The sequence below is a fragment of the Syngnathoides biaculeatus genome, chromosome 18 (genome assembly GCF_019802595.1).
Source record: "Syngnathoides biaculeatus isolate LvHL_M chromosome 18, ASM1980259v1, whole genome shotgun sequence".
NCBI classification, from domain to species: domain Eukaryota; kingdom Metazoa; phylum Chordata; class Actinopteri; order Syngnathiformes; family Syngnathidae; genus Syngnathoides; species Syngnathoides biaculeatus.
Genome location: NC_084657.1, coordinates 11,534,006 through 11,558,704, shown reverse-complemented (window position 1 = coordinate 11,558,704; position 24,699 = coordinate 11,534,006). Strand labels below are relative to the sequence as shown.

Sequence of the window (24,699 nt, the reverse complement as noted above, 5' to 3'; positions counted from 1 at the left end):
CTTTTCCCGTTAGGGGTCGCCACAGCGTGTCATCTTTTTTCCATCTAAGCCTATCTCGTGCATCTTCCTCTCTAACGCTCCGTTACAACATCCATCAACCTTTTCGTTGGTCTTCCGCTCCCTCTCTTCCTTGGTAGCTCCATCGAAGACATCCTCCCACCAATTTCCTCACTCTCTCGCCTCTGGACATGTCCACACCATCGAAGTCTGCTCCCTCGAACCTCGTCTCCAAAACATCCAACTTTGACTGTCCCTCTAAAGAACTCATTTCTAATCCAACCCAACCTGCTCACTCCGAGCGAGAACCTCAACATCTTCATTTCTGCCACCTCAAGTTCTGCTTCCTGTTGCCACCGTCTCAAATCCATATCTAGCGCCTCCCTAGTATAAAACACTTCGACGAGCTAGCCACATGAGTTCTTTCCTCACTCCAAAGCAGGAAACTAATAAATTAACTCCATGGTAATTACTCTAAATGTGTATTACAACTTTACTCCTTACTTGTGCATTTAATTCTCTATCAAAAAGTCTCTGAAATAATATTTCCCTTTATGAGTAAAGGTTAACGAATGTAGATAACCCAGCTAGCATATAAAACTTGCAGATCGTCAAATAATACACCTGGTTATGGAACAAAAAGCGCAAACATTTAATAACAAAATAAAGGTTAGAAAAGGAAATCTCTTTACTCAGTCATTCAGTAAATAAATTGAACAAAACGGGTACACGCCGCGCACATGAGCTAGGCTAACCTACGCTAAGGGCTCAAGGAAAAGCGAATCTAGCCGGCAAAGCAAACGAAATTCAAACCCCAATGTCACTGCGGTGCTTCCCCAGGCAGGAGTGAAGAAAGGTGAAGGTGGTTTTTCCTCTGTCCAGCGTCCTCACGGTCCTCGTCGTTTTTTTTTTTCTTCCTTGAAGTCCAAACAGCGGCCTCGCTAGCCGCGTTAGCTCGACGCTAGCGCCGCTATCAATGGGGAAGAAACACTTTGAGGCGTGAAACCGCTTTTTGTGTTGCAGAGTGCGGCATTCATCTCAACCGACATGACGAAGAGCTCCGTCTGGAAGCGACTCCCCTGTTTTATCATAAAGGAGATAAAACACTATCAGCGGACACCTGATACTATCTTTGTCTATCACAAGAAATATACATTTTGTCCTAAACTTTTTGATCAACAGAACTTTGAGAAAAATTCCTCAAATAGCGGCAATCCATTAAATGCGTTATCGTTCTCATCAGTAGCCAACAAATAAACGAACAGCACTCTACTTTTAAATCTTTTTTTTCCTACAAGTATTTGTAGTTGTTCTAAAGTTCAGAGGGTGAATACTTTTACTAGCTCCGCCTTCCATTTGTCTCTCCCCCTGCGAGTCGTTGCAGGCTTTAGCCTGGGTCGTGCCAAGCTGCCATCAGGGCCTGGTGATTTATTGCGCCTGTCTTCCAGATGCTTTGTTTTTTCGGGCCGTCGTCTTGATAAAACGAGGAAACCGTCAAACAAGGACACCGGTCCGACTTAACGTGCGTACGCCGGACTCAATCGATGTGGCCGACGTTGGCGATTTCCGCACACGCCGGGCTCGCGTAACGATTAGCGCCTCTTTTACATGCTAATGTATCAAAGGCACAAAATGTTACCTTCACGACTCGCCTTGATTAAAGCAATTACCACCCCTGCCTTCTCCGCCGCCTTTTCATTTTCAGACAAATGAGGTTATTTCCACTCCCCCGTCTGGCTTTCAGTGTGCCAAGGAGCAAAAAATGCATCGTACCTTGGCGACACGCACGCCGCCCCCGCTGGGCTCCCTTGCTCTGTTCTTGTCGCGCTAATTAAATCCGGACGAAATCGAGGTGTGGGTGGGGGGGTTGTTTTCGTGTGCGGTGGGGGAGGGATCGAACCTGTTTTCAAGGAAGTGGAAAACAAGGGTTCTTTCTCTCCAGTCCATTTTAAGCGAAGTTTCTTTGTGAAGTTTTTGGAATTTACAGGTTGTTTTTTGTTTTATTATCGCAAGTCTGTCTGCACACAATGATGAAAGCAATTAAGTGGCGTCCGGTGTTCAAGTTTGGTAGCAATCAGAATAAAATTTCTTGGCCTAGCCGAACCGTGAAACGTCCACTTCAAACCGCGACGGAAGGCTCGCTGTTAATTTTACGGCTTGGCTTTTTGAAGCTTTTTTTTTTTTTTGCACGGCTCCTCTTGATGAAAAGCATTTCCAAATTTCATGTTCCCAAGTGAAAGAGGCTTTGGTGTCTCAATTTTCAAAAACCTCTTAATGGATGTCAAAAACTACAATAGCCTAAAATAGGAGTGTCTGACAAAAATGGCAGATTTCCTGTACATTTTTCCAGAATGGCTTCTAGAAACTTTTTTCGTGAATTTAATTATGATTAACACGCGTACCGAATTTCACGCTCCTCAACGGAAACTGATTTTGGGGACAAAATTCCTCCAAAATGGCTGACTTCCTTTTTGATTGGTAGACATGCGCTTCCCAAATTTCACGCAGCCAAAGTGAAAAACTGGCTACATGCTTCAAAAACTGAAGAGTTTGTTTTCAAAACGAGACATAGGCATTTTTTCAGATTTACGAAACTCGCGCCAAAATTATCCATTCGGAGCTGGATAATTTTGGCGCGAGTTTTGTAAGTCTGAAAAAAAAGCCTATGTCTCGTTTTGAAAACAAACTCTTCAACTAAAAAATTCCTGGTTCTGTGGCGCGTTTGCATGAATGGACCTGTAAAATGAAAAAACTATATTTTTATTTTATTCATTCATTTGCAAACCTGTTCCTCTCCATATCCGTGAGTCAGTCGCGGTGTCAGCATTGAACGGAAGGTGGACGACCTGTTAATTCCTCGCTGCCTACGCTACAACCTACCTTGAGCCTCGGCTGCAGTCTTTTCGTCGGGTTCTTCCTCCTGCGGTTTTCCCTTTTGTTTTTTCCTGCACGCCCACGCTTGCTTGAGCTTGAGAACACAAAAACACAATTTTAATATCAAACATGTAAAGTGTTCCCTTGCTGTATTGGGAACTCAAAGCAAACAAATATTTTCTAATTTCTGAAATTGTTAGTGCAGAAAAAAACTGAATATATGCGCGCCGTTATAGTCCAGTCACACTTTTGTTATGCTCTTTAGTTATCGGACATTGTTTCTCATTTTTTTTGGATCCTGCCTTTTGGACTCTGTTGTCGTGCAGAACTTTAGTTTATAATAAAACTCGTTGAACATCATGTCCTCGTCGTGGAGTCCTGCATTTGGGTCCGCCCCTGCACCGTTGGTTCGTGACAAGGTTGTGGGTGTTCGAGAGGAAAATGCACGCGATAGGCTTAGATGGAAAAAGATGAACACGCTGTGGCAACCTCTAATCGGGACAAGCCGAAAGGAAAAGAAGTAGAAGAAGTTTAGTGCGGTAGCGCAATTGCACTAGTTACTCTCCGAGTCTTGGAAACATTGGAATCTTGGAAACTGGAGTTGGTCGGTAGCCCACTCTTGTTCTCGGTTGCTCAATTTGATCAGTTACCGAGCAAAACTTGCCGATGATGGTGGGATTTTTACGGCGAAGTTGTTGTGAGGTGGTGCGATCCGTTTTCGGGCAAAGTTGTGAGGTAGGGACTACGCTTTGCTGTGTGTGGTGTACAGCAACACTCCTGTGTGTTCTTGCTTTGATTTAAAACCCGATCTGCCGCCACACGACGACCAATAAGAACGGGCAATATTGCGGGGTGAGCGATGTTGTTACCGTGGCAACTGCAGCCCGAAATGGGCCGCAAGTGGTCGTCCGTCACGGACAAAGTGACGCGCAAACTGGGTTAAGCGCTGACTCCAGTATAGGAAAACGAGAACAACAACTACCGATATTTTCTTTTTTGTGGTTCATATTTTGTTTTTGTATGGGACAACACGCAACAAATGACGCTGCCGATGAATGTCGGTGTACAGTTTGTAAATTAAATTGTGAAACAAATTAACATTACAATCACTGCAATATAGGAAAGAAAATTCTGTCTATCTATTATGCAGCTGCATTGTTATTTTTCAACTTTTCATGTATGTTTTTTGTTTGTTTCTCTATCTCATGAGACTTTTCCTCCCCTCCTTTTTTTTCTTTCTTTTTTTTTGCATGCTTTCATGCGTGTGTGTGTTGCCGCGTTCCATACACAACAAAAAACAGCTTCCTGTTCCCAGGTACAAGAAGGTAAGCCCTTGCCAGATAAGCGCCCACCCTCGATTTCGAACCTTCCGTCTTATCTCCACGAGCATCCGCAGGCCCCAGCGGACCCTGATTGACACCCCCCCCTGCCCCCCCCCCCATAACCCGCTCTTTATTTCCCTCATTGAGATTCCACACCTTAACATACCGAACCTCACCGCCTCCCTCTCCTCCGTGTATGTTAGACCTCGTCTTGTCTTTTGAGTCCAATTGACACCCCCCCCCCCACCCGGTATGGGGATCAAGCCGGACACATTTTAAATGCTAGAAAAATATTTATCTAAATGCACGCTTTTTTAAAAAATATTTTTAAAGAGGGCTCTCCCTCATTCCTGTTCAATTTCATAATTTTTTATTTTTTTTTTCACAGCACAGTTTTTCTTTTTTTTTAAAAGCTAAATATGCAGTAAGTTGGTGTACAAAATAAACAAAACAACTAACAGGAGGGTTCTTGTATGTTTTTTTTTTCTTGCTTTGTACTTAATTTTTCCAATTCTTTATTACTTTTTCCAACTATATACATTAACTACTTTTTAAACTTAGCTCAATGCTAACGCATAATGTGAAAAGCCATAATATAGCTAACAAAAATTAGCATCCAGTGGATGTTATGGGGCGGTACGGTGGGATCAGCTGGTAAAGCGTTGGCCTCACAGTTCTGAGGACCCGGGTTCGATCCTGTGTTGTGTTTGTATGTTCTCCCCGTGCCCTCGCGGGTTTTCTCCGGGTGCTCCGGTTTACCTCCCACATTCCAAAAACATGCAACATAAATTGGACACTCTAAATTGCCACTAGGTGTGATTTTTAGTGCAGCTATTTGACTCTATGTGCCCTGCGATTGGATGGCAACCGGTTCAGGGTTTACCCCGCCCACCTCCTGCCCGTTGACAGCTGGGAAAGGCTCCAGCTCTCCCGTGACCCTTGCGAGGATTAGCGGCTAAGAAAATGGATGGATCTCGGAGTAGAAATCGGTGCTGGCTGGCATGTTGTGGCACAATGGTATTATTAGGGTGCACAACCTCACTGTATACAGTGAACTCCTGCACATTTGCTGATATTTATTCCATTATCTGCTGAAAAAATGTCTTCTGCTTGGACTGAAACCACATCTAATATCAAAATATTGTTTTTGTTCCCAGCTGCATCTAGGTGAAACGGAACTATGTTCAAGTGACAGGAGGAGTACAATGTAGTCAGGCTATAACCTCGTTTGTCAGACATTTTTTTTGTTGTTGTTGTTGCAACTGTAGGACGCTCCAAATGCTTTGTGATTATTTGCAACGATGTTCAATCCCTGTGCATGCAAAAAAAAAAATTAAAACCTCATTTTAAAAGTGCTTAAAAATCAGCAATACATTCCGGAAGTCCGGAGGATAAACCGCTGAAGCGATCTCCTGCCGGCGTTGCGGCTATGCCGCCACCTCAGCTCGTCCCCGGCGCGCAGCTGCGTTTTCCTAGCAAAACAAACGACTCCATCCAGCCCCCCCCACGCGACCCACCGAGCCGTAACGCCCCCCCCCCCACTCCCCTCCCTCTTCGGCGGTGTCATCAACGCTGCCGCTCGCCCGGTGATGAGTTGGACGCATCTGTCCGGCTCGCCATATTACCCGCCTCCTCCGTCCCTCCGCTTCCATCACTCGGGTCTCGCGTCGAGCATCCGAGACCTCAGGTGCGCCCCCACCCCCAACCCCACCGACCCCCACCCCGACAAAAATCAACCTTCCCCATTCTCGAGCGTTAACCCCTTTTTTGACATCGCGCTCCGGCTGACATCAGCGGTCCCCGAAAGTGGGAAGTCAGCCATTCCCCCTTTTGTGCACTCATGGCAAACAACGAGGCGCTCTGAAGCACATTTCAAAATCTGTACTTTGTTACTTTCACACAAGTAATGGAGTACTTCTATTTGTATCTGTCTTTTTTTCAAGACAGTTATCTGTACCTCTGCTGGTGTACAGAATGAGAGTTCTTGTAGCTGAGTCCATTTTTGTCCGCCGACGGCGCCGTTATTTATCGTGACGGATGCCTCATCTGCCCTGGCGTCGGATATGATGATGAAGACGTATGCCGCACTGATGAAGGGGGTGATAGCGATGCGGGGAGTTCAAAGTGTGTGCGGGAACACACCCGGTTTGAGCAAGATGAATTTCAGATGACTGGCGTGGCGCTCAGTGGAGGGCAAAACTCCGCCAAGGTTAAACGCCGTTGGCACGCGCTCAGTACTTACCGTGCATGCCAATTCGGTTTCAAAAAGTGAGAGGCCAAGGCTGCACTTTCTCTTCTCGATTAGGGACCGGATTTCCAGGCCCAGGCCGAAGGGTCGAGGGGGTCCGGTTGGGTGGCATCCCCGCCCTTTGCATACGACGCGGTTCTGTCGCCTTCATCGAGCCGCGATCTCCAACGCTCGCCGCCGAGTGGGAAGCGGACGGAATGGAACTCGGCACCTCCAAAATCCGAGGCCGCGGTCCTCGGTCGGAAAAGGGTGGCGTGCCTTCTCCGGGTCGGGGATCAGATCAGATCAGATCCCCGACCCGGGCGGAGGAGTTGAAGTATCTTGCCGTCTTGTTCGTGAGTGAGAAAGGATTGGGATGAGATCGACGGGCGGATGCAGATTTTCTTTCGTTGTGGCGAAGAAGGACCTAAGCCCAAAGATGAAGTTCTCAACGGACCTGGTCCATTTATGTTCCGACCCTCACCTATGGTCGGTCACACAAGATCCTGCATGGGGTGAGGTGAGAAGCTCGGTCATCCGGGAGGGGCTCAGAGTAGAGCCGCTGCTCCTCCGCATTGAGAGGAGTCAGATGAGGTGGCTGGGGCATCTGATCCAGGGGCCTCCCGGACTCCTACACTACTACTCTTTTCTTTTTCTTTTTTTCTTCTTCTTCTTCTCCTTCTGCTCCTCCTACTCCTCTTCCTCCTCCTCCTCCTACTCCTTCTTCTTCTTCTTCTTTTTCTTTTTATTTTCCTTCTCTTCCTCCTCCTCCTCCTCTTTCTTTTTCTCCTTCTTCTTCTTCTTCTCCTCATCATCATCCTCATCCTCTTCCTTCTTCTTCATCTTCTCCTTCTCCTCCTCTTTTTTCTCCTCCTCCCCCTTCTTCTTCATCTTCTTCATCTTTTTCATCTTCTTCATCTTCTCCTTCTTCTCCTCCTCTTTCTTCTTCTTCAGCTTCTCTTCCTTCTTCTTCTCCTTCTTCTTTTTCTTTTTCTTTTCCTTCTCTTCCTCCTCCTCGCCTCCTCTTTCTTTTCTCCTTCTGTCTTCTTCTTCTCCTCATCATCATCCTCATCCTCTTCCTTCTTCTTCATCTTCTCCTTCTCTTTTTTTCCTCCTCCTCCTCCCCCTTCCTTCTTCATCTTTTTCATCTTCTTCAGCTTCTCTTTTTCTTCTCCTTCTTCCTCCTCCTCTTTCCCTCTTCGCTTCTCTTCCTTCTTCTTCCTCCTTCTTCTTCTTTCTTTTTTCTTTTCCTTCTCTTCCTCCTCCTCGTCCTCCTCTTTTTCTTTTTCTCCTTCTTCTTCTTCTTCTCCTCCTCCTCATCATCATCGTCCTCATCCTCTTCCTTCTTCATCTTCTCCCTTCCTTCTCCTTCCCTCCTTCTTTTTCCCTTTTTCCTCCTCCTCCTCCCCCTTCTTCTTCATCTTCTTCATCTTTTTCATCTTCTTCATCTTCTCCTTCTCCTCCTCCTCCTCTTTCTTCTTCTTCAGCTTCTCTCCCTTCTTCTTCTCCTTCTTCTTTTTCTTTTTTTCCTCTCCTCCTACTACTCCTCCTCCTTCTTCTCCTTCTTCTCCTTTCCTCCTCCTAGTCCTTCTTCTCCTCCCTCTCCTTCTTTTTCTTCTTCTTATTCTTCTCTTCCTCCACCTCCTTGTTCTTCATCTTCTTTTTGTTGTTGTTGTTGTTCTTCCTCTCCTTCTACTCCTTCTTCTCCTTCTCCTATGCCTTGTTTTTCTTCTTCTCCTTCTCCTCGTCCATCTGCCCCTTTCTCCCTCTCCTTCTTCTTTTTCTTATTCTTATTCTTCTCCTCCTTCTCCGCCTCCTCCTCCTTCTTCATTTCCTTCTCCCTCTTCTCCTTCTCCTCCTCCTTTTTCTTCCAAGCGACAGCGAGGATCGAGTACGCACGAGTCCGACATTTTGATGCACGTCGGCCATCTGCCTTTTGGCCACGCTCGGCCGTTTCTGACGAATGGCTGATTACCGTCGATGGACTGTCCAAAAGTGTGCGCCGATGGAGTTTTCCCTTCAACACTCCGGTCAAGGCAAAAGTAGCTCATCCATCACAGGGCCCACCTCTTAAAACTTGGAAGACAGGCGCGTTGTGCCTCTGTTGGAGTAATGACATGTAAAAGCGGTGACGCTGGTACAAGTTGAAGTACTGATTCAAGTTCTTGCCATGCAGTAAGTGATAGTAAAAAAATAGAAGAAGAATTTAGACACTTAAGTGTACTGGTCCCGTCTAGAGTCAGGACTTTGAAGGGCACCCTTACAGGATCTCAAAACCTTGCTTGTATCTCAAGACAGAACTCCTGAGGCAAGGCACTTGTATCCCAAGGCGTAGCTGCGCCTGAAAAATCGACTTATGTACAGTGACAAAGTATTTGGTTACTTCCCACCGATATCATCCAACGGCGCCGTAATCAAATCTGTTTGGGACGTACGGCGGGGATGATAATTCCTCCGGGGCGCTCAGTTAGTCGGCAAACAAGAGGAAATAAGGCGGCGGCCGAGATGCGGGGGGCAGTTGGGGGGGGGGGGGTTCACGGCTGACGCCGAGATTGAGCTTGTAAATTGGCTCCCCCATCTCGACCGCCCGACGTTTCTCATTCGGCGTCTCCCGGCGAGACTCCCGTGGAAGAAATTTCAAATAAGTTGTCGGGTTTATTTACTTCTTCTCGCGTGTCACTTCAGTCGGACGTCAGTCAAGTTTTCGTATCAAAAGGCATCCGAGGCCCGTTGAGGGAATGCAAATTGGATTGGCCAGTGAATATTTATTTTGGATTCTTTCTGTTCGTTAAATGAAACACAAATGGCAAAGCCACACGAAGAAAAAAAAATTACCGCTTTGTTCCAAAAGAAAAAAAAAAATCACAGTTTAATGTCATTAGTAGTTTTCATCGTGCATTCATCTTGACAAATTCATATTTCAGTTTAATGCAGTCTTTTAGAGGGATACATTATTGTTTTCTGTAAATATTCATTTTTATTACATTTACCTGTTCAAGTTACTGTAAAAACATGGTTTGCCATTGCAGGCCACACAAAATAATATGATGGGCCAGACCTGACCCCCGGGCCTTGAGTTTGACACCTGTGCTCTCGCGCCATACTTTGCAAATTTGACATCAATTGTGTAATTTGAATCATTTAAATTCAAATCGCATTTCGGCGGAACGGTGCATCAGCTGCTTTTGGTTTCTTTGCTTTTGCGTTGGCCTCACAGTTCAGAGGACCCGGGTTCGATTCCGGTCCCGCCTGCGTGGAGTTTGCATGTTCTTCCCGTGCCTACGTGGCTTTTCTCCGGGTGGGCACTCCGGTTTCCTCCCACATCCCAAAAACATCTAACATTAATCAAACACTCTAAATTGCCCATAGGTGTGATTGTGAGTGCGGCTGTTTGTCTCGATGTGCCTTGCGATTGGCTAGCGACCAGTTCAGGGTGTACGTTGACGGCTGGGATAGGCTCCAGCACTCCCGCGACCCTCGTGAGGATAAGCGGCAAAGAAAATGGATGGATAACATTTCGAAGTATTCACTAATGAATTAATTGAGTTATTTCATGAATTGCTAAAGGTTGTGTCGTGTTACACACGCCGGACTTTGGTGCCGGCAGCGTGGGATCGATTCCCGCCCAGCGATGGGCATAGGGCGTAGTCCGCCTTTCGCCCCGAAGCTAGCTGGGATAGGCTCCGGGCTCTCCTGTGACACCTTGTGAGGATAAGCGGAGGATGGATGGGTGAATTGCTGAGGTCAGAAGTCCAGCAAGACAGCATGTAACATTTTAATGGTGAAAAAATAAATACATTATTTTCTTTTTATTTATTAATATTTTTTGGGGGTCCGCGTTTTACGTGGAGGGGTCTGAAGTAATTTTTTTCTTTTTTTTTTTTTTCTCATCATCATCAACTTATTGCCCCGGAAGATGGCCGCCAACTCGGCGGCGTTCTTCCCTCCTACCGTCCTTCTGTTCACATGGCCACCGAGCGAGCCCCCACCGTCGGCAGCATTTCATCAACGCCGCGTCGGCAACCCGGCGGGGGCGCGTTCCGTAACATTTCCGCCGTCTATTTTGACCGGGGGCCTGTTTCGCGTCGGAAATAGATGATGGCGTTGGGATGGGTGTGGGATGGGGGGGACAAAAAGGATTTAAAACAAAAAAAAAGAAAATCCTCACAAGAACTAATTAAAACAGGGGCTGTAAAGCTGTGGGATCAAAAACAAATTAGCTGTGCTAGAAGCTTCCGCAACAGAAAATTGGAATGTAACTGTTTGCTCACTTGATTGGAGAGCATTTTAATACCTCATTTTCTTATTTTTTATTTATTTATTTGTTTATTTGTTTTTTGGGCAGGGGCTCAAGCCAATGGATCACAACGGGCTTTCGGACCCGTACGTCAAACTTCACCTCCTGCCCGGTGCCAGTAAAGTATGTTTTCACCTCTTCAAGAAATAGCACAAGATTATTATAGAAGATTATTATTGTCATAATATTACGTATTTTTGGAAATCACACATACCCGCTTTTTTTTTTTGTGAACTTCATTTCTTTCTTTAATATAAAAACTTTACAATTTTTGAACTTTTTTTCTTGATTATGCATCATTCGAAACATATATTTTTTTATCTGTAAATGATTGGGGATTTTTTTTTTGAAGACAAATACTGACAAAGGCATCTCAAGTTGACTCGCTCGCCACTTGACGCCAAGACAAAAGAACGGCGCGCTCCAATAAGTGAATTTTCCTGTCGAAATTGAATTTTGCGGCGCCAGCCCGCTCAGCTACCGCATCCCGGTGCAAAGGTCGCGTCAAGGTGCTCCGGCATCCGCCGGGGATCACCTTGAGCCTCTCAAACCCTCAACCTGACAGTGATTAGGCCGATTGGCGGCGGGACGCGGGAAAGCCCGGGAAACGCCTCCGTCTGGCGAGACTCGGAGCCAGAACCCGCCGTGGCTTCCCGAGGCGGCAGGAAGTCGTCGCCAAATTGTGCGTGAAGGGCCTTGACGAGTCTGTGAAAAACCCACACCGAACCGACACCTCATTGACAAGTACAAATTTTTTCCCCCAAAGCGCTTTCCAAGAACTTTTCAAATTTTGAATATTTTCGGGAAAATGTTTCTGATAATACAACTTTCATCTCAAACCTATGCTACGTTTAGCTAACAAATTAGTCAACTTTGACTGTGACTTTATATTTTTATTTAAACATTTATGACATAATCTTTGTAACATCACAACTGTCGTCCAAAAATGTGAATTTTTATCTTGAAAATGTACTTTATTGCTGGGAGATTTCAACTTCAACGTTGGAAAGGTTTACATTGAATATACAGTACTTAATTTAAGAAAATACTTATTCTTGTATGGTTAGAATTTAATATAAACGATATCTTGGAAAAAAAAAATTTTTTTTTTTTTTCAGTTAAAATGTACCATTATATTGTAACTAAAATATCTACATATTTTTCTTCATAAAATACAACCTTTTTGATTGAAAATACATAAAATAATTGTTTTAAATACATGACTTGGATTATTACAGCTTTTAAATCAGTCAACCAGCATTCCGGTTATGAAATACATTCTGCATGATTTTTTTTAACTTCAAAAATATCAAACTTCAGTCTCAAAAATACACAACTTTACATTTGAAAATGTTTAACTTTATTAACATTCTAATCATGAAATATTATTATATTATATATTACAGGATTTTACATTATATATAATTAATATTATAAATAATATTACTATATTATTTAAAATAATACCTTGTTCCCAAATATACAACTCTATCCACTGTCTTTTTATATAATGAAAAAAAAATAACCAGCTTTTGTTTTTTTTTGTTTTTTTTTTTTTTTTTTTTCAAAAATATCAAATGTTATTCTCATAATATTATCACAAAGAAATAGTGGAAGCTCAAGCAACAGTTGCAGTTGTAGCATAGTACTGCATACAGTAAGTACCTCAAGAAAAGTAGTACGCGGAGGGTATTTAGGGCCCCTTAAATTGAAGTTTACAAGCCGTACCAAACTAGCGGGAAATCAATTCAATTTATTGTTCAGAATGTATTGATTACTCACAGCTGGGGGGTTTCCCCGCATAGTCAAGGAACTGTTCATAATTTGGCCGGCGGGTCAATGAAAGCGACGCCCGAGGACCGGAGCGTCTCCGGCGCCAGTCGATCGAGACGCCGCTTCCCACTTCCTGCTCAATACGCCGACCTGCCTGCCTGTCCGTCCGTCCGTCCGTCCGTCTGTCTGTCTCACAGGCCAATAAACTTCGAACCAAGACCCTGCGCAACACGCTCAACCCCGTCTGGAGCGAGACGCTGACCTACTACGGCATCACCGATGAGGACATGGTCCGAAAAACACTCAGGTAGGGCCTTGCTTTTGGGGGCGGCTGCCCATCAAACCATTTACGAAATTGGCTGCCGGGGTCTTCCTGTGAATTTTCAAGCGTGGCTTCCTGAGACTTTTTTGTGGGTCTACTCCCAACGGAGATCCCCACCAAATTTCGTGTTGCTAAGTGAAACCGCTTTACGGGGCTGAATTTTCCAAAATTTGACGGAATTGTTGCGTGGTGCTTCTTTATTGAAATTGTTTGAAATTGGCCGCCAAGCTCCCCTGCACGTGCGTAGACCAAAATTAAAAATTATTTTCAAATAAGCACAATTTATCGGCGTACTGGTATTCGAGATTCAGGTTCGATTGCAACCTTCAGACGTTTCTTGAACAAATTCCTCTTTGAAGAAACATGACCTGAAAATGGCTGCTTCAATTCAAAATGGCTGATTTCCCTTTTTCCTTTTCCAGCACGCCTTCTCGGATCTTTATTTTTTTTTTTTTTGTGATTCTGCTCGCGAAAGACACGCCAACCAGTTTCTCTGTGCAAATAACGACACTGACTTTTGTGTGTTAAAATTTAGGACAACAAGACGTGTTTTATGCTAAGTCATAAAAATTGGCCACCATCTGTTTTGAAATTGATTGTATTCATGGACTATATAATTTTTCTTTGCGCTTATTAAACGGTCTTTTGTCTCCAAATGCGGTGGAAGTCATGGAGACAACAAAAAAAAAGAGGAAAAAAAAAATCCTCCGCTGCGCATTACCGATCACGCTGCATATGATTATGTAAGCTACTCGCGGCACTTGATAACGGTTAAAAATAAAGGAGCGAAGAACCAACCGTGAAGTCACACTTTCTACCTTGCATAACGACGTCGCTGCGTTTTTTGGAACTTTTCCCAAAGTTGGACCGTCTTTTGTTCTCCGTACTTTTTCCCTGTACGGTTCCCTCGAAATGTCGATTAAGCAATAACGGCGGCTCCCTCGGTTGAATTCCGTTTTCGTCACCGCTGTGCATAAACCCGCGACTCGCCGCCTAAAAGAAAAGAACGGCTCGCCAGCTTAATGAGATTCGTTTCATCGTGCGGAGGGCGATCCGCGATCTCGCGTCCTTCCGTTCAAATCGCCGAGTCGTTGTTTGGAGGAATTTGGAGATTGCGGAGTCGCTCGTTAGTTTGAGATGAAGATAAATTCGTCACTGTGTGTTCCGTCTGCCGCGTGCTCCGAGTTCTTTAAGGCATGTGGAAGGGGTAAAGCTGTAAAAACCCCAAAAAATGGTAAGCATGGTTTCGCTACCCCGGCGGATCAGCTTCTTCTACTTTTCCTTTCGGCTTGTCCCGTTAGGGGTCGCCACAGCGTGTCATCTTCGATCCACTCATATTTGTTTGGCACAGTTTTACGCCTGATTCCCTTCCTGACGCAACCCCTCTGGCCGAGTAAAATAAAATAGCAATAAATAAAATAATATAATAATATAGTAATAAAATAATTAATTAATATAGAATATCATATACCATTATATTTATTATACATTATAATGATATTATATATTATGTAATATAATATTATAATTTGTAAATAAAATCTAATAATAATAAAATAGCCGAGGAGAGAAGTTTACCGCATCTGGTATTCCCAAGCCGTCTCCCATCCAAGCACTGACCAGGGCCGAACCCGCTTAGCTTCCCAGATCTGGCGTTCTCAAGGTAGCATCGCCGTAAGCTACTCCGGTTTCCTCCCACATGCCAAAAAAATGTAACATAGATTGGACATTCGAAATTGCCCCTAGGTGTGATTGCGAGTGCGGCTGTTTGTCTCCACGTGCCTTGCGATTGGCTGGCGACCAGTTCAGGGTGTACACCGCCCGCCTCCTGCCCGTTGACAGCCGGGATTAGGCTCCAGCACTCCCCGCGACCCTCGTGAGGACAAGCGGCTAAGAAAATGGATGGATGGTCTCGCTATATCTGAGATTTTTACGCGCCGCAGTTCACTGCAGCTAGAAATCGATGCGCGACAGTCACAGAACTAAACCTGCGTTTATTTGCCACGAGCTGTCGAGGATGACCGTGAATTTGTTAATTGTACTCGTGCAGTCTTATCAACGCTCTGCAAACACGTGCTGAGTGTGTGTGCGTCCTCACGCGGCCGCGGCCGTCCCCCGCGAAGCCTTTTCACTAACAATCAGCGGTGAGAGAACCCCCCTCGCGCATTTGAACAGCGCACATCATTTCTTTGGCTAGATTGAATTCAGCGGCAGGCGGCGCATCACTGCCGCGTGTGTCGTTGTGGTCGTTTCTGCTGTCGCTTCATTGCCTGTCATTTCACGATAATGCCGGTCACGATACGACGGAAAAGCAGACGGGGTTGGCGTAGGCCACGTGCCTACGATGGCGGATTATACCGAGTGATTATGCACTTGGCGTTACATGTGAAGCTCGTGGTCCTTTTTGATTATGAAGCGAATTCGAGTCGTTCAATCGAGTCGGCTCAGCCCGGAGTGCTTCGAAGCGAATTAGCAGTCGGCTTCAATCGCACAACTGAATCTTCTCAGCGTGCTCTAATCGACTCAATTGAGAGTCCGCAAACTGAACGGAATCATCTTACTCGGTGGTGTTTCCGTTGAGTCCGTGAATTCAAGGTAGTGAACCAAACGAGTCCAATATCCCTCATCAGCGAATCGAATCAATCGGGGAGTCTATAATTCAAGTCAGCCAACCACAGTACAGCATCATGCTGCTAACTTGAGCCAGTGAGGCGCATCATCCGTTTTTTCTGACGGGTCCCCTGATTCGATTCGGCGAACCCACCCATATTAATCTACGACTCTTCGTATGTATGTTTTCAGACCGTACCCTAACTTCAAGCAGCGGCCGCATCCTCCGAGCGAGACTCCGGTAACCTTGATCCGTGAACGGAATCATTTGAGTCTTCGGTCTTTCCTTCTTCTCTCCCGTCAGGATTTCGGTGTGCGACGAGGATAAGTTCCGCCACAATGAGTTCATTGGTGAGACTCGAATCCCCCTCAAAAAGTTGAAGCCCAACCAGACGAAGAACTTCAACAACTGCCTGGAGAAACAGCTACCTGTAAGTAGCATTTTTTTTTTCTCAGTTTGTTTAAAAATAAATGTCAGTCACTGTCGGGGTACTTTTAATAACTTTTCTAAAAATAAATGGATCAAAGTAAAAATGACGCGTCGGACCGTGCACCTGAACAAAGGAGGCCGCCTGCTGTGCTTTTCAATTAGTTCAGCAAGTTTGGCATGACACTGTTTTCACCCCACAACAGAGACCTCCCTCAAGACCCAATTTTAAGAAAATGTGTTTTTTATTTTGAACCGAGACTTTAATTTAATGGCGTCCACCTGAGCCCTTGTTGCAGTCGTCAAGTTCCAGACAAGGTCTATGATGTGGGCGTTCGTTCCAAAGATTGAAAAAAGGGCTAAACAAACCCTCAGTAATGAACAAACTATGTGACGCGAGTAATTTTTTGGGGGCAGTCTTCAACTCTAGATTTTTGTAATCTTAGGATGAGATGAGGTTTTTTTCCCCCCCAGTTTGGCCAATTTGACAAATTCTACAACCAGATCATTTGAGTCCGCAGTGTTTCCGATGATTTCAATTACTTCGGTCACTGAACCAAATGATCAGAGTCCACTTTGTCAATTTGGCGAACCGAATCATCTGACTTTTCATGCGAGTCTGCGGACATCATTGAATTAAATAATTTTAGTATGTGGTGTTTCCCGTGCATTCTAAAAATTGAGTCAGTGAGCTGACTTGGTCGGACTCCGCAAATTGTCGGACATTGCGCCATTTAGGGCGAGTCCACTAAATGAATAAGGCGAACTGAATCGACCCATGAGACCGAAACTCAAGTTTGTGATTCAAATCATTTGAGTCCACTGTGTTTTTGTTGAGTCAGTTAACTTGAGGTTTTGATTCGAATCTGAGTCCACAGTGTTTTCGCTGAGTCAGTTGAATTGAGGTTTTTGATTCGAATCATCCAAATCCACTGTTTCCCATGTCTCTGCTGATAGGAGTCCACAAACTGAATCATCAGAGCTTTTTAAATGAAATTGGTGATGTATTTTTAATGAATATTTTAGGCATTTGACTTCAGCGATTCAATTCAGTATTGTTATGTAAATATTTTTAAAAGGATGGGAGCATTTTCTCTCAAAGTCTCTGAAGTCCTGTTTTGGGAGACGACTGAAGATCGATGTCTCCTCTTGACATTGGTTTTCTCATTTTGAGCAAAACAATGGGGAAAATGTGTATTTCATATCACACAGGAATGTCATTTGCGAGGGGACAGGCCTGCACATCATACCATTTTCCACGGTAATATGTTTCTGCAAAAAGGAAAAAAAACAGCCCCAGGGGCACAGAGCAATACCTGGAAACGAGTCAATACGCTCGGAATACGTCTGGCGTTGCCCGGTTCGGCTGCCGACGAACACTTCGGACGTCGGCGGACTGCACGGCAATGCCGAGGTGTTTATTCGGTTCAATTAAGCAAAGTTAATTGGCTTTTCCCCCCAGCCAAGGCCTTGATTGTCTGGAAAATGCGATGAGCTTTTTTGTTTATGCAACGTGACGACATTCAACACATGACAGGCTTCTTTTTTTTTTTTTTGATAGCGTGAACAACTCGGAAAGTTTCACTTGGGAACATGAAATTTGGTTGGCATGCCTATCCCAGGAAGCCAAACATAAAATTCTGAAGAAAATACAACAGGAAGTCTGCTATTTTGGTCAGAAGTGGCCATTTTAGGTCAATTGTTTTTTCATTGTCATTTGCACAGAAAAAAATAATCTTTTTTTACCTCAGCTTTGAGAAATTTGGTGCGCACGTCTACCCGGAATGGACCCACAAAAACCTCTCAATATCTCCTGTTGTAATACAAACAGGGAGGCTGCCATTTCGATTTGAAGCTGAAATATTCACGTACTGAGTCACTGATACACGTCTGACTTCTGTGCGAGCATCGTGGGATCTGGCGATCAGTTCAGAGTCTAGTTCACCTTGCGGACGAAATTAGCTAGGATAGGCTCCAGCGCTCCAACTTGTGAGGATAAGCGGCTTGGAAAATGGATAGATTGATGTTGGGGTCCTTTAACCATTTTTAGGGCTCCCTTGAAGATGGACGCTGAGTTTGTCCGATTGCTACCAAATACAAAATCGTGACCACTCATGTCGTGTGCGATGAAGGTGCTACAAATTTCAAAGCGCTGAGGTGGGGGTGGGGTGGGGGGTCCTTTTCCTGTTTACCAACTTGAAAGGGAATCCAGGTAAATTGATGCTAGGTGGAAGTGGAAGGTGCTCTTGGCAGGCACCTCACCAATCTTCCCCGCCCCCTCCACCCTTTGGCGCTAGCTTCCCATAATCACCGTCGCCGTATTCCCACCACGACCGTAAGCCCATCCGTCCGACCATCTGACACAATGACGGGCAACGGGAGGAAAGCCAGGCGGAAGCGTGTTGGCATGCCGACGTGATGTCTGATTAGTTTCCCGCGGCGAGGCTGCGTTGAGCTCCCACGCAAAGTACTGCATAAGCACGAGATGGCTTCAGGAGATGATTATCTTTAATACATTTTTTTGGGGCCCAGTGAAAATGTTCTTCCCGCGTCGGTCTACTTCCTGGACCACAAAGCCTATTCTGTTGAGACACTTTGTTGATGTTTAACCACCCCTTTCATTTTCTGGTAAAAACCGCTTGCAAAGCCATACTAAAGAGTAACCAATCGCAGCGTAGCGCCGAAGAGGCTCCGCCCAGTGATCTCACGCAGTCTTCTTGCTGTGGCTATACGTGTCCGGATCTTTTTGAGGAAAAAGATTGGAAAATGTACGTAACTTTATTTTGGTGGGGGGGGGGGGGGGGGGAATTATAGTTGCACAAAAGTTATATTTTTGAGATTTTTTTTTTTTTTGGTGGGGAGTGGGGGAATATTAAGAGATTTATTTTGGTGGTGATTTTTTAAAATCTTATTTTTGTTTTTAGGAATAAGTCATACACTTAATTGTTGCATATAGTTGCGATTTGATAAAAGATATTTTCCACGCTAAAGTTGCGTAGCTTGTCTTTCATTCATGACATTTCCAAGCTTAAACACAGTTTGTTGTTTGTTTTTTTATTTCTCTGAAATCTTTCAAAAAGTCCAAATCTGTTTTTTGTTACATTTGAGCCGAAATCTTTTCCCCCCCCCAAAGTCAACTGCTAAATTCAAACGAGCGGCCGCTCCCCCGTGACTAGAACTCGCCAGGGTGGCTCTCCGGTCCAAACGAATTAGCGAGCGTCGATTGGAATTGGCTCAAATTGAAGGAAGGAAGAAGAAAAAAAAACATTCGCAATTTCAAATCGCTCCTGATAAGCTTGATGTGTGTGCGTTTTTTTTTCCTCGAGGCTTTGTGTGCATTTCCCGTCGCTGATCCAACTTTTTTTTTTTTTTTTTAAGGATTTGATTGAAAAGTGCGGTGTGGAGGGACCCTGTAGTCACGAAATCAGCAAATGCAGGCTTGCTCGCTGAGAAATTGCATTGTGGGGCTTCTGCAAGCTGCATTCGCGTAAAGAGAACAAAAAAAAAGGGGGGGGGCGTGCATGAAGAGCTTCGCGAGAGTGTGTGTGTCGGAAAGGCAATTATAGTTATAAGATAAGAGTGTGCTGAATGCGGCGCGGCCACTTCACATGCAATTTAATAACTAATCACACTGCTTTTTGTTCGTAAAACTTAAGGAGGACTCATGTTAAAACATATGAACACAATTATTCATTTGCAAAACAATGGCAAAAAGCTGTCATTTTTCAGGAACGCATGGAAATCTCACATTTATTTGAGTTTGATGTAATTTTTAAAAAATGAAACTTTTGCATAGTCACTTCACATAGAATTAAATATATAATGATTTTACAGATAAAATTTGGATCGAGTTATTAAAGTTAATTAAATTAGAATTAGATTAAATAAATGTTAAAATAACTTCGAGTTATTTTAAATTAAATTATTAAATTAAAAATTCTTTAAAATATATAAAAACATATTTGAATAAAAATATACTGAAGGTAATTAGTTTTTGTATGGGGTAAAATAATTTTAATTTTAAATTAATTTATAACATTTCCATAAAAATAAAAAATCTGCAATCGAACAATCTAAAACTAAAATACAGAAACACGACTCATCCCTGGTATAGCATTACATCTAATTTTTAAACTTTTTATGTATTGCATTTAAAAATAATATATCATATATATATATATATATATATAAAGGAAATGTATTGAAAAAAATGGAAAATATTTCATAAAACTATATAAAACTAAAATAGAGTAAAACTGCTCACCGTTTGTTTAGCACTTTGGCAGAAAAGGACAGTTTGCTGAAGGAAAGTTGACCAATGAAAAAGAATTTAGGCGGGGGTGGGTACTTGAGGGTGGTCCCTGCTTGGCAGCGACATACATACGCTCCCACCTGCTCATCACGCCTCGCTCGTTGCCGTCACAGGTGAACAAGACGGAGGACAAGTCGCTGGAGGAGCGAGGGCGCATCATGATCTCGCTCAAGTACAACACCCTGAAGTCGTGCCTGGTGGTGGGCATCATACGCTGTGCCCACCTCGCCGCCATGGACGCCAACGGCTTCTCAGACCCCTACGTCAAAACGTACGTACAAAACACTTCCGGAATGGCCGAAACGAGCCGTACGGGAAAACATGGAGACGGCCATGAATCCCCAGTAGGCCGTAGTAGAATTATTTGGGATGATGAAAGGATGAATAATATACGCCGGTGTTTACATTGTCTGTCTACATGTTTTGCCACCATTGTGTTCAGAATCAGAATAAACTTTTATTCGCCGAGTATGTTAAAAGAGACACAAAGAAATTGTTCGTTTGAATTTCCAGGAGTTGGAGCCACTATGGTCAGACAACAAAATGTACATTTAGGCCAAATATTATTTGAAATTCTGGAAAATAAACACAAGTTATTTAAATGTTTACAACTGCTGCGATATTGACGGTGTTATGTGTTAGTGTTGAGTTAGTGGACGTTCATAAGGCAAAATTATTCAGTTGTTTTAAATCCACAGCGTGCAACTTTCTTTGTTTTATGTTTAACTCGGGTGTTAAAAATCAAATGTGAGTGGCTGTAGTCAGTTTGAAGCCTCTTTTTTGAAAAAAAAATATTTATTTTGATGATTTTTGTGAAATGAATTGAGTTCATTAACAGCACTCATCAAATATTTATGGGCAGGTCAAAAAAAAAAAATCTGACCTCTAAGGCAAAAATAATTATCCTTAAATGGTTGCTATAAGGCAGCATGGTGGACCAGCTGTAAAGCATTGGTCTCACAGTTTTGGGGACCTGGGTTCAATTCCGGCCCCGTCTGTGTGGCGTTTGCATGTTCTCCCCGTGCCTGCGTGGGTTTTCTCCGGGCACTCTAGTTTCCTCCCCCTTCCCAAAAACATGCAGCATTAATTGGGCATTCTAAATTGGCCCAAGGTGCGATTGTGAGTGCGACTGTAGTCTGTCTCCACGTGCCTTGCGATTGGCTGGCAGGGTGTACCCTGCCCCGCTCCTGCCCGATGACAGCTGGGATTGGCTCCGGCACTCCTGCTATCCTTCTGAGGCTAAGCAGCGACGAAAATGGATGGATGAATGGATGGTTGGTAAAGCGTTGGCCTCACAGTTCTGAGGACCTGGGTTCGATCCTGTGTGGGGTTTGCATGTTCTCCCCGTGCCTGAGTGGGTTTTCTCCGGGCACTCCGGTTTCCTCCCACAACCCCCAAAAACATGCAAAATTATCGGACACTCTAAATTGCCCATAGGTGTGATTGTGAGTGCGGCTGTTTGTCTCCATGTGGCCTGCGATTGGCTGGCGACCAGTTCAGGGTGTACCCCGCCTCCTGCTTGTTGACGGCCAGGATAGGCTCCAGCACTTCCCGCGACCCTCGTGAGGATAAGCGGCGATGCATGGCTTCTTGCGTGTTTTCAACCACGTATTGCGGAGACTTTTTTTGCAGGTTGACTTCTGATCGACAGGTCCCCCAAATTGCATTTCGCTGAGTTGAACAGACTTCAAGGGCCGAGTTTCCAAAATGGAATTGAGTCTTGTGTATTTTATGCGTAAAGACAGCAGACTCCATTGACTAAATACTCTTTTCTACCTTAAACCCCCTGCATAAAACAATATGCGGATTTAACCAGCGACTCCTTGTGAATGACTCACGTTCCTCCAAGCGACGTGAACAATTCGGCAAGTGCGGAGCAGTCATAATACATCGTAATCGCCGCGCTTCAGACGTTTCCTCTGAAAGGAAGGCCGACTCGCCTGTGGTTACTTCAAGTGCTATAAAAGCCACAATTTAAAGGAGAGCTCTCTCTCTCTCTGTCTTTTTTTCCCCTTTTTATCACACCTGAGCGTCTTTTCATCCTGCAAGGCAATTAATTTCCGACAGCGCCGCGCACACCTCTGGAACAAAAGCGTCAGGAGCGAGCGGAGGAGAGGATTTCTGGCCGTCATTGTCCAACAGATTTGGAGAGTTTGAAGTAAACTGAACGTACGCTCAGTGTGATGGTGACGATTGTGATGACGATGGCAACTATAAAATGAGAAAAATAACCGATTATGTCCAAAGTTCCCATCCCGATTACGCAGGCTGTTACGTCTATGTTGCACCAAAAGGAAAAAATGAAATTCTCATCTAAACGCGAAAATACAGTTTTTAAATCTGGACAATTTTATGATGTTTTCTCATCAAATAGAACTTTTTTTGTGTCAAGTCACACACTTTTTCGACTTTATCCTCTTAATGTGATGATATTTGCCTCTTAAATGTATTCATTCATCTAGTAAAATCATGACTTTATTGTTTGAAATATGATGCTTTAATGTAAAATTACAGCTTTTTCTTTGTTAATTTTGTTGCTATTTTCCCCTGGAATTTCACATGGGAGCTTGTAATGATTAATTTTTTTTCTCTGTAATTTTTATGGCTCTTTCACTTAATATTATTTTTTGTCTCATAAAAGTTCAATGTTTTGTTCATCAGAAAAAAAAATTCTTCCTCAAAAAATTATGGCTTTTTTTTTAACTTAAGACTTTTTCCTCATAACATTAGATGTTTTTGTAATATATTTTTTTATTGAAAAGTTATACATTTCCTCACAAATGTTCAAGGTTAAATTAATTTTTTTTACAATATTATGTGCCCTGCGATTGGCTGGCAACCAGTTCAAGGTGTACCCCACCACCTGTTTTTTTTTTCCCCAAAATTTATTTGTAAATTTGGATTCTTCTAAAAGTATTATTTCATCATGTGAATATGTGAATTTTCTTGGTTTGTTTTGTTTTGGGTTGATTTTTTTTTTTTTCATTTGTTTTTGCTTGTAAGTTATTTCATTAAGACTTCTCTAAAATCATTTTTCTTGTAATAATACAATTTAATCCTTCAGGAAAATTCAGACATTTTCCTCCTGATATTGTAAGATTTTTTTTTTGGGGGGGGGGTAGTATTTACCCAGATAAACATAGCTTTGTTATCATGGTGTGTTTGTGTGTGCTAATCCACTCCAGTCGGGTCAAATGACTAAACACAGCCTCGAGTACGAGGGGCAGGGCCACAGCTCTCTCTAAAGGGACACGACGGTACTGACGACCTGTTGTTCCGTTCTCCTGCAGGTACCTGAAGCCCGACGAGAACAAAAAGTCCAAGCACAAGACGGCTGTGAAGAAGAAAACCCTCAATCCAGAATTCAACGAGGTATCAAATCATTTTTTTTGTTTTACTACCTTGCACTGAACTGATGCTGAGACCATTGCAGCGCTGTTGCTAACCAAAATGGCAGCACCCACCAAAGCACGGCAATGAAAGAAGGCAACCCCTCGACCTGACGCCTTGCTCCGTCTTCCATGCAATGATTTTGTTTGGAATTTTGTTTGTGAATGATAAAAATGGCCAACGTCGTTTATGCTAGCTCGCTCGGCATTGCTAACGAGACTCTGCCCTCAGTTGCTTACCTGGCGAGCTGAAAGTTGAATAAATAAAATGCTAGTTGTGATTTTCCCAACACAACATTGGCCCAGGGGGTTCGGGTGGTGCAAGTAGGAGTCCCACCCCCACCCCCATTTAAACCCAAGCCCCCGCCCCCTCCGCTCTCGACCAAACCCACTCAAAGGCCAGCGGCTTGGCATTTGCTTTGACATTTTTCCCCGCCGTCACCTCTTGGCCTTTACTTCCGACGCCAACATTTGGGTCTGCTTTGATATTAAGGCACTGTAGCAAGTTTGACTTTTATAACTCATGAACACACCGGGTCCTTTTTGGGCGCCCTGAGAAAGCTCAAAGGCACCCCGAAACTACCTCCTGGACGCTGTCATGGTATGTCACTGTGGCTCTTGACTTTTACGGCTCTATTGCCATTGAAAAGGTACAAAGAATTACCTTGCAATGTAATTAATTGTGTACGTTAGTGTACTTTTGGAGTACCATGGTTTGTCGCTGGAATTTTGTACTCAAAGGTTTCCCTTACCTACCTACCCACCCCAAAAGTAGGGTGGTACCTTGTACTTTTGATTTTTACAACTCCTAGTCTACCAGTTAGTTCGGGGGCCTTGGAGACGGTGAGAACCATTATCTTGGAGTACAATATTTTTTCTTTATGGGGTACTTCAACACTCTGATGGTACCACAGCACGAATCTTAATCCGGCGAGTGGTGTCCAGGATTGGGGATGTACGTTTAATCGGTGAAATGCTTTCACGCAGGAGTTCTGTTACGACATCAAGTACGCAGACCTCACCAAGAAGACCCTGGAGGTGACCGTGTGGGACTACGACATTGGGAAGTCCAATGATTTCATTGGTAAGTTTTCGGGGTGGGGGGCTTGACTTTGGTCTTCCACTGACGCAAAGATCTTACCTAACTCC

The 24,699-nt window shown here is 43.9% G+C and overlaps 1 protein-coding gene across 1 annotated transcript in view; it reads left to right on the top strand.

Moving 5' to 3' along the window:
* The window catches only part of doc2b (double C2-like domains, beta), a 63,583-nt gene that overhangs the window by 35,866 nt on the left and 3,018 nt on the right, over nt 1-24,699 (top strand). The window contains exons 3-8 of the mRNA XM_061804421.1: nt 10,766-10,840; nt 12,688-12,797; nt 15,727-15,853; nt 20,275-20,432; nt 23,452-23,533; nt 24,538-24,634. Of these exons, the coding sequence (XP_061660405.1) occupies nt 10,766-10,840; nt 12,688-12,797; nt 15,727-15,853; nt 20,275-20,432; nt 23,452-23,533; nt 24,538-24,634 (649 nt within the window). The remainder of the gene's footprint in view (nt 1-10,765; nt 10,841-12,687; nt 12,798-15,726; nt 15,854-20,274; nt 20,433-23,451; nt 23,534-24,537; nt 24,635-24,699) is intronic.